General features: G+C 34.9%; 1 protein-coding gene across 1 annotated transcript in view; it reads left to right on the top strand.

The window, feature by feature from the left end:
* The window catches only part of LOC132939014 (uncharacterized), a 57,360-nt gene extending 47,279 nt beyond the window's left edge, over positions 1-10,081 (top strand). Inside the window, exons 4-5 of the mRNA XM_061006013.1 lie at positions 428-604; positions 7,809-10,081. Of these exons, the coding sequence (XP_060861996.1) occupies positions 428-604; positions 7,809-9,025 (1,394 nt within the window). The 3' untranslated portion in view covers positions 9,026-10,081. The remainder of the gene's footprint in view (positions 1-427; positions 605-7,808) is intronic.
* Positions 10,082-10,320: the final 239 nt, after the last annotated feature.

Raw genomic sequence — 10,320 nt, forward strand, 5'->3', positions numbered from 1 at the left:
AGGGTGAGAGTAACGTTAATATCATCAGTCATTATATACATTGGCGGCGTGTAGTTAATGTAAAACATTTAAGCCTCTATTATATATTATACTGTCCACAAGGAACCCCGATTCTTAAGATAAATCGAAAACGATACACTTGTACAGACTGATTAATCAATCAACCTTGCGACCATAGGCAATGTAGAATATATACGCCATTCGAATATTACGAGTACTATACATTCAAACATAATAATATAGAATCGTTTCAAAGACGGAAATTCTATATTTCAACTGAATTCTCGACGAATACGATTATAATATTTTGCTGAATACTAATATTACTTATTGTTATATCGAATCAAACACGCCGTAAAAACTAGAAAATATATTTTATTGATATTTTAATAGTTTTCGTTTAACACGCGTTCGCGTTCGTTTGCAGGCTTACATGGCAAGTTCCGCCCGTACAACGGTTCGTTGCAAGACGCCCGAAGGCCTCCACCGCCTTCCAGCGGCGGCGGCGGCGGCGGCGGCGAAGCGGTCAGATTTCCCATCACCAACGGATCTTTGTTCGCCAGCCTGGATGGCAGAGTTCCGGTTCTGCACAACTATAGACGAGGTTCGTATATACTCACTATCACTCTCTCTCTTTCACACACACACTCGGACATTTATTGGCATCACTCTCAACAGATGGCTGATGAACATAGGAAATTAATTGAAAATATCTTAGCAAAAATTAACAAATATCTAATAAAACGACAAAATATGCGAAAAATCCTGAAAATGTGCTGCAGTCGGCGTTTAAAAGAAAAATAATATTTTTTAAATAATTATTAGATAGTACAATATTTAAACAAAGTAAAATATTATTAAACACATTTTGTATACTAATAAATTGTTTTAATTATTTTTATAGTAAATTAAATACACTTTATTTCTAATGCTACAATGATAAACATAAAGAAAAAATTCTCGAATGTACAAATCAAAATTCTAATATCTGACTATAATAGCAACACGCTATAAATACGTATTGATTTAATTTCAATATCAAATAGTATAACATATTTAAATTTATTAAAATGTACATGATAGTTTAAGAACGTTACAGATAAAATCTCTTATTTATGCATAAATATTTCTCATTCTCTATGCATATTATGTTAATAGATAATAATTGAACGCCTTGCGCACTAGTACGAGTATAAATTTACTATAGTTCACCCAGCGCTGGTGCAGTAAATAATTGTTCACTTGTTCTAGTGATTTGTAAAAAACCTCAGCACATTATATTATAATATACTAAAAGCACTATAGTCTATATTAAGTACCATAATATTATAATACGCATATTATTATATGGTACCTAAATAATTTAAGACCTGCGTGTAGGTCGCGCGGTTGACCCGACTCCCGACACACAATATAATAAATATTATATGGTGACGGTTTTTGAATTTATACACACTCAATTGATGCAGTTTTTTTTTTGAGAGAGTATACAGCAATAAATAATAATATTTTACGTCGAAACGAGTCGCGTGAATTGGTTCAACTCCGTAACGACCGTCCATTTCTGTTAACGTCGTGCCATGTATCGATGTACGCGCACTATACGGGATTGGGATATATTTTGTCTGAATGATGTGTACATAATATATATTTTATTATTATATATTATTGTATTTTGTTTTGAACCCATAACATGAAATTATTTTAGTGCCGCCAGACAGACCAGTCCACATGCGAATATCTGATCGTAAAATCTCGTATCCATATCTTCAGCATAATATAATATAACAACAAAAAAAAAAAAAATAATAATAATAATAATACACTACATAGTACACGGTGATAATATTAATATTGTATGCGTGTCGGGTCTGTCGAATTGCGCATCAGATGTGACTTTCTCGAATAATATTATATTCACACACGGATAAGCCGGCGTGTAGGAGGTAGGTACGCGTTATATTTTATACATATCCCGGAATTCGCCTCGTAATAATAAACGCGTCGTGTTGTTATTATTATTATTATATTACCGACGACGACGACGACGACGACCGCCCAATGCCGTCCGTACATAATATAATATATTATAACACCAAAAAACACAATATAATATTATATCGGCCAACGTGTGCAGTGCGTGTAATGGAATTTCTACAAAGAAAAATAAACAATAAAAATCTAACAGATTTTATAAATTGTACGTCACCGTCGTCGCGTGATAATACGGCTGCGACACGGAAATGTTGAAAAAAAGTGTTAAAAAATATTCAATGCGAATATTGCGAGCTCGTATTGTCGCGTTCCATCCGACGTCGGCGGCAGCGTCGATCGAATTTCTCGCAAAAAAAACGAATAAAATCATTTCGAAACTCTCTTTGCGCGCCGTCCGTGTTATGTGCACCTCACTGGGTAACATATTATATTGTTGCAGTGTACAACACAATAATAATATCACGTGTTACCTATATAAATAATAATAATAAATAATAATATTAAACCTCCGATTTTCTTTTTCCGCGAGAGACGAGACCTGATGACCGGCTTATCCCGATGCCACATAATTCGCTACGACCGCCACAGCGGTCGCTTCGGGCCCGGTCAGATGTCGTGGCCACATCGCCGTACACCTATAACTCGAGTTGTTACTTATAGTAAGCTTATTACTAAGCGATTGTTTCTATACTTCGTTTGTACATCGTGCTCGCCACAGTTACAAAACCGTTTGACTCCAGACAGACACGCACACTGCAAGTACGTGCAAGTCCGTCCGAACGATTATGTCCACGATATCGTCGACTTACGCGTCATTCAAACGGTAATAATAATAATTAACGAGTCATAATATATATAACTATGGGTATCCGTACATTTAACAACTGGTTACACTAAATTTTCAAGTCAATTCTTGCAAAATTTATGGTCCACTTCTTCGGTTATCTAACTAATTCAAGTGCTTGTGATTTAAAAAAAACCATTTGTACAATGTCTTATTATGCCGGGTAAGAAAATAAAACATAACATAAACTCAATTACTGCCAACACAGACATCTAAATTGTTTTTTTAAAAAAGAAATACAACAAAAACCAGAATCTGTTACCCGGCTGCAGTATATTGGCAAAATGTTTTATACGAGTGTTTCAAACAATTAAACAAATGATTTAAACATTGCAATAAAAACAGTTGTTAAAAAAGCTACTTGCTTCTTTATAAGTTTTACTTTAAATTTGTAGCAAAAGTTAATTATTATTTATCTTTATTTTGATAATTAATTTGATAATTAATTGACAATTCAGTCGAATATATTTTAGCTTTTGGATACATATATTTTTATAAGTAAATTAAATAATGTTTTAGTAATTAGTAACTGTTGAATAAGTAATACCAATAATACCATTGATTATAAATAGTATTATAAAATCAATGATAATACTAATAAGTTTCATCTCTTCTGGTAACTACGAAATATCTATAAACAATTAGTTTACAACTAAGTCTTATAAATAAAGATAAAATAGTACAAAACTAACATTATTTTATAATAAATTACAATACATCTTACAAGTATAAATAATTGAATAAGAAGTTACTCTTTTAAGTTCATATACGTATCATAATCAGGTGTCTAAATCCATAATAATATGGACGTCCCAATTTTTTTATTTCGTTTCAAACTCAATTAAATTGTGTTTTAAGTATGTTTCAAATGATTTAACAAAACAATCGAAAAGAACATATTATTTTAAACAAAAATTCATGTTTTAAACGATTAAAAGTTAAAACAGTTGTTAATTTTGTAAAATATTTTTCTTATCAACTCTGATTTTATCCCGATGTACACATAATTACAATATTTTATCGAAAAATCAAAAATTGACTTGAAATATTAGTGTAGCTATTTAAATATTGTTGACCTCGTACAAACGAGGGGTTTTTCGTGTCTTTGGGTCGCCGCATGCCCTATTATACGACCGTGTATTGTATACGAATATGTGATATTGCAGGTAACTGTAAATATTATCATTCACGTGTTATCATTATTTTCGTCTTCGTCATCATAATCATCATCATCAATCGTCATTACTGTCATCATGATCATCATCGTCGTCGTGTGAAAATATTAACAACGCGGGCCGCGATGATATATAGGAACTTCGCTCCATGTATTATAAAATAGATGGTATACCTACCTACCTATACCTCATCGCCGCATATATCCAACAAAATAATATTGTAATTCGGTCGTGTCGTCGAAACAAAAAAATTGTGTCGCTCGGTCGTGTAAAACCGAAAATTCTACACGCGAAGCACAGCGTGAATATTATAATAATATTGTGCGTAGTACGAGTACGGCTGTAGGCCCACTCGTTATAAACATATATAATATGCGTACACATAGGTATAAATATTATATTATAAAATGTGCGCGCGCCTATATAATAAAATAATATACCGTTGTGCGTTATTCTGTTCAGGTTGTGCTACGCGTTTCGAATTCCGCGTGTGTATATATTGTGTTATTATGATAATATTATTTTGTACCTATATCGCGTACCTGCCAATATCATGTTTGTACATAAGTATGTATGCTGATTAATAAAACACCGTGTTTGATATTATTACGGTTCGCGTGTTCGATTCGTTAAATTATTTCGTTTACCAGCGTCTCTTCAGTTGTTGTCTATTCAGTCGCTGCGTCGGCGCGCCATCACTACTGCAGTTTTCCGTGTCGTCGTCGGTGAACAAAAATAATAATATATTATAAATGATTCATAGTAATATTATTATTATGATTATCGACATAGTGATTTTACGACACAAGCCATGCATACTTATCCGCGACTATCCGTGTGTAATGTACAATCGTTATTTCTTCTTTTTTTTTGGGAATTTTATCGGTTTTTATTTTTATTTTTTGGCTCATCCAATAATTGCAAACGAAATAAGAAATAAAACTCCTACGAAACTAAACCGTCTACGTGTCAAAAATCCATTAGGTCGACGCGCATACATACATAATATAGAAGTATATTATTATAATATTTGCATTATGAATTTTTTTTACCTCGATCAGGACCACTTGAATTTAAAAGTACCTAATACAAAAACGACAGCGACATGAGTTTGTAACATGTTGTAGGTGTTTAATTTTTCACCAACGCTGTACCGCGTGTAGGTAATTACCACGCGTGTGTATAATATATATAGGTATCAGGTATATAACATTCACGTACGTAAGACCACCACTCGGAGTAAATCGGCGTGAAATTCGTTTTTAATTAATGTCGTCGATTATAATATAATCTGGTTATGTATCCATTTCTTTTTTTCCGAGTAACTCGACGAATATAATATCAGTCGAAAGCTGCACTATGCCTGCGTACTACGCGATATCATATTTATTCATTTGTAATTTAAATAAAAGATACACTATAGTAATAACACGAATACTGTTATATAATGTTATGTTATCATTGTAGTGAACACGGGAGACTTGTCGGCCGAACTTCGATTATTTCCGCCGACTTAACAATCTTCTCATCGCTGGTTAAATATGATAGGTACGTGAATAATTAATATCACGAACGCGGGGACGGGGACGGATAACTGCGAACCGTATACGAGTTTCGGTTGTAGCAAAAAAAATCATCTCCGTGTGTATGCCGTGGTGCATAACTGATAGTATAGTACAGATATATACCTACTAAACTATAACAATTATATATATTATACATAGTATGTAATAAATAATAACTAATAACGGACCTATTTTTTTTTAAATATAATATTTTTATATATTTTTGATAGGTACCTACAAAATATATAGTGCACGCACAGAGAGCGCGTAATTATCACGGCCTTCGTGCCGAATACGTACCAATACAATATTATATATACTTAGTTATAACATTATTATACCGTATTATAGTAATATACAAACAATAGGCTTTTCGCGATTGTACAATATAATATAAAATATAGGGGAAAAAAAATATCTGTAGAACGAATGAATAGCGACGTGATTTGGGCACATCGAGGACCATTGGGATATTTATTAAATTTTTCTCGTGCAATTCCCGGGCGTGTAACACGACGTCCAGCAAATATAATTATTATATTATATAGGTATACATTATATATTACATCGCCGAGTTTTTTTTCTTCATCTATATAAAAGTATATTATTATTATTATTATGATCACGGCGGCGTTGACGTTTGACCGTGCACCGTAACCCAACAATATAATAATAATAATAATAATAATGATATTGTCTATATATATATATAGGCGTCCGAGTATTTATTTTATTGCCGATTATTAGAGGTTGGCATATACCTATTAGTTATTACCTACAATGTACAAATTATAAAATTATATTATATAATACGGGTCACAGGGCTAAAAATCGTGTGCCGGTAATAAAAGGCAGCAGGTATAATATCCTATGACACACTTTGTAAAAAATAATGTATTATATTTTAGATAGGTATACAATGCACAGTAAAAATCGAGAAAGCGCACGTAGCGCAATAAAATATTTTGATGTTTATATTGTTTAAAAAATGTAGTTTTAACTTTTAATTGTATATTCTGATTTCCTAGAAAATCTATTTTGGCCTCACAATGATGTGAACGTCACTCTAATATTTTACTCGGTAAACAATTTTCCAACCGAGATTTCGTGTAAGTCGATTGGAAATTCGAGAATTCAGTATACCTACCTTACTTTAAATAGGTCGTTTTTAAATTTTCTCATTAGTTTGGGGAAAAATCACACGTGAGAAAGGTCGAGAAATGTCGACAGGCAAAATAACCCACTTAAGGTTAAACCTTGGCCGTTCTATACCCGTGGACGGTGGACTACCTACACTGAGAATCATTTTTCAAATACAATACGTATAATTATCAATGTGATTACAAATAATAATACATCACTGGATTACGCCGATGTGAACGAAACGATACAACGTTCAACAATACACATCCATATTCTGTATTATAATACCTATAATATATTATCTAGTGCTTTTATTTATGTTGCGTATATAATATGTAACAAGTGCACACATTTGACTAAAAACGCTAAAAAAACACATTTTTATTACTTGGTCTGAGCATAAAAATGCCAAATTCACGTGACACGCTTAGATAGGTCACATATAATATTATTATAATATATTTTTACAATTTTCCCTGCATAGTCTAATACCGTTTGGGCTTTTGTTATTTGTTTGTCTCTTGTCTTTACAACCGTATAGTCGACATCGGTAACCACAGTATCTACCAGTGACATTATTGCCAATAGGTATTCAGCCTAAACAACGGTGACTTTATCTTCCTTCTGACATATTCATATGCACTAATCTGACAGTTCTTTAATTGTTTTTTTAATTATAAATGTTTAAAATTAAGTTATTACATGGTAAAATATAAATACAGAACAGAAAAAAAATGTAGAAAACAAACTAATGAGTAATGGAAATTGGTTAGATTGCGTCTATGCCGTGAATATCGTGTGGGAATGTAGATACAGATAAAGTAGAACCGGGTTTAAACAGATTCAATATTGACGAAAGCAAACTTGCTTGAGGGAGTGCTGTTAAAGGTCAAAATACAATAAAAATAATAAATATACCAATCAAATATTTTCAGAAAAATGTAACTGCATATTTAAAATAATAAATTTCAATTTTTTTTCTCGTATAATTTGAAGAAAATAATATTTTAACTATAAATAATATATTATAACATCAGATTTTTGAGACTTATGCAATATTAATATTATTGTCTTGTGGTTTTTCAGGCGTTAGGACAATGAGTGGCTTACTGGCTTCACCACCACCTCCACATTTTATACACACAGCAACCGATTCGACAGTCGGCCAATGTTGTGAAGACGAACATCACCACCACCATCAGCAGCAACAGCATCAACATCAACAACTACAACAGCAGCAGCTTCATCACCGGTCACTTCGGTTCGCCAATATGGTGACCGCGTCAGCGGCCATGTCACCGACGACGGCGGACGACTGCAAAGTGGTGGCGGACGACTCGACGCCGGCCGACAGCCTGGACGACCAGACGATCGTGGCGGGCGTCGCTGCCGTAGTCAGTGGCGTTCGAGCGACGGACAACCGATTGCCTCAAAACTTACAACAGCTCCGCGAAAAGTTGTACGCCCAAGACGACGACGAAGATGACGAGGCAAGCTGTTGCGGCAGCGAAAGTGGCCGGGACGCGGCCGTGGACGACGAAGGATGTCGGGCAAACAGGCCCGAGGAGGTAACGGCGGCAGAAACGACGGCCGACGATGAGGACGATTCATCGGACGACGGATGTGACAGGCGGGACGACTGCGACGACTGCGACGAAGAGGGCGGGTACGCCACGTTGTCCGCCCGGAGCGTGTGTTCGGCCACGACGGCGGCCAACGATGATTTCGAGTATTTCGCGGCGTCCGTTGACCGATCTGGTGGCGATGGCGGCAGTGGTGAAGACGTCACGCCACCCGCGACTGACCGATCACCCGTTAGCGGTCGGGTCCCGTACCAGCGGGCGCCCACTAGACGAGCCAGGCACCACCAGCCGCAGCCACAGCACCATCTGCACAATCGGCACCACCAGCATCCACAGCCGTCACAGTATCACCAGCAACACCACAGGCTCCAAGTGCGCGCCGCAGCACCAGCTCTGCCACCCACTCCGCCGACGCCACGCAGGCCCAAGGCACGTCTCACACCCGTCTTGTCGGTCGACTCGCTTGTCGCGGCACAGGCGGCTGCTGATGCCGCGGGTTATCCGCACGCCTCTCAACTGCTACAGCAACACCACCAACAGCAGCACAAGCAGCAGTTTCACCAACAACACCATCAGCTGCACCACCATCACGGCGGCAGACATCGCGGTGGCTTCGGTGGCATTGCCGGCAGACGGCTGGGCGGCGGTGGCGGTGGCCGCGGACACCACGGCGGTAGTGTGCCCGACCTGAAACGAGTGTTCATAACGGATTTCCTGTAAATTGTGTCGCGTGTCCACGCGTGTTTCGCACCCCACTATCGCTTCGGGACGTGTCCCATAATTTCCGGTCATCAGTTTCCCCGGAATCCGTTATCGTTGTATCAAACGAGATTTGTCCATAGAGAAATCGTTTTTTTTCTTTTAAAATCTTTTAATTTTTTGAATATCGTTGAAGAATTGATATAGTGTTATAATTTATATTTGATTATGTCATATGCGTATACAACACACGATGACGATAGGTCTCCAGATTGAATAATATAATATATATATTGTGTATAATGTATAATATATATACCATGCACATGTCTGAGTCACGTATTTAAGTATATTTAGGTAGGCATCTTGATAATAATTTATTTAAACCAAAATCTGTTTTTGTATATACAATTATTTAAGCCGTTTGGTTAGTTCAGTTTCCTTTTTAATTTTTTTATTAAAATAATATGTAGGTGCTGAATGTGCGTCAAATCAATTCGCAGTAGGTTTATGTATATATATACGCATCTACATAGCCACGGACGGCCCTATATTATTATACTATTTTCGTTAGGAAATCGATCAAAGACGCAAAAGTATATTATATATGTTGTGTTATATAGAAGGGTCATCCTCACACCCCTCTGCAGTATTTTACCGTGTCTAAGTCTAAAAATTCGTTTTCGTCGTATTTCTACTCTAGTACGACTATTATTATTATTATATAATATATTATACATAGAATGATTATTATATTGTTAGACTTAGACGTTTTGTTTATTTTTTAACACTTGGTGCCAATTTTATTGTAAGATTAAAATGTATTTATACGTTTATTATTATTATTATTATTATTATTTTTTTTTTTGTAAATTGAACATTGTTTTTGTTTTTGCTTTTTTAAATAATTAAGATTGTACATTATATTTAGTATTTAGTGTTTCACGTTACGTTGATATATATCAGATATTTAAACAGATATTTTAACGATTTTAATTTTATTATTATATTCTAAAACATTAACCAGTTTTTGTTTGATAGTCGACAATAATAAAAAAGTATGTCAAATAAAAACAATTATGTAGTCTAGAATTTTGCAATTTACGCCCATTTAAAATACAAACAATTTTTCATTCTGGTATATACTTTATTAACTTAATGATAATAATAATATCTGATTCAATAATTGTTTTATTTTGTTTTACGTAAAACATATTTATGATAGCAACCGCCGAAGCAACTTGCAAAAGTAGGTATAAATATTAAAAATAGTATCAGAATATTATTATTTTTCCGAAGTTAAGCAATGAATAATA

This window comes from Metopolophium dirhodum, chromosome 2, assembly GCF_019925205.1.
Source record: "Metopolophium dirhodum isolate CAU chromosome 2, ASM1992520v1, whole genome shotgun sequence".
NCBI lineage: Eukaryota > Metazoa > Arthropoda > Insecta > Hemiptera > Aphididae > Metopolophium > Metopolophium dirhodum.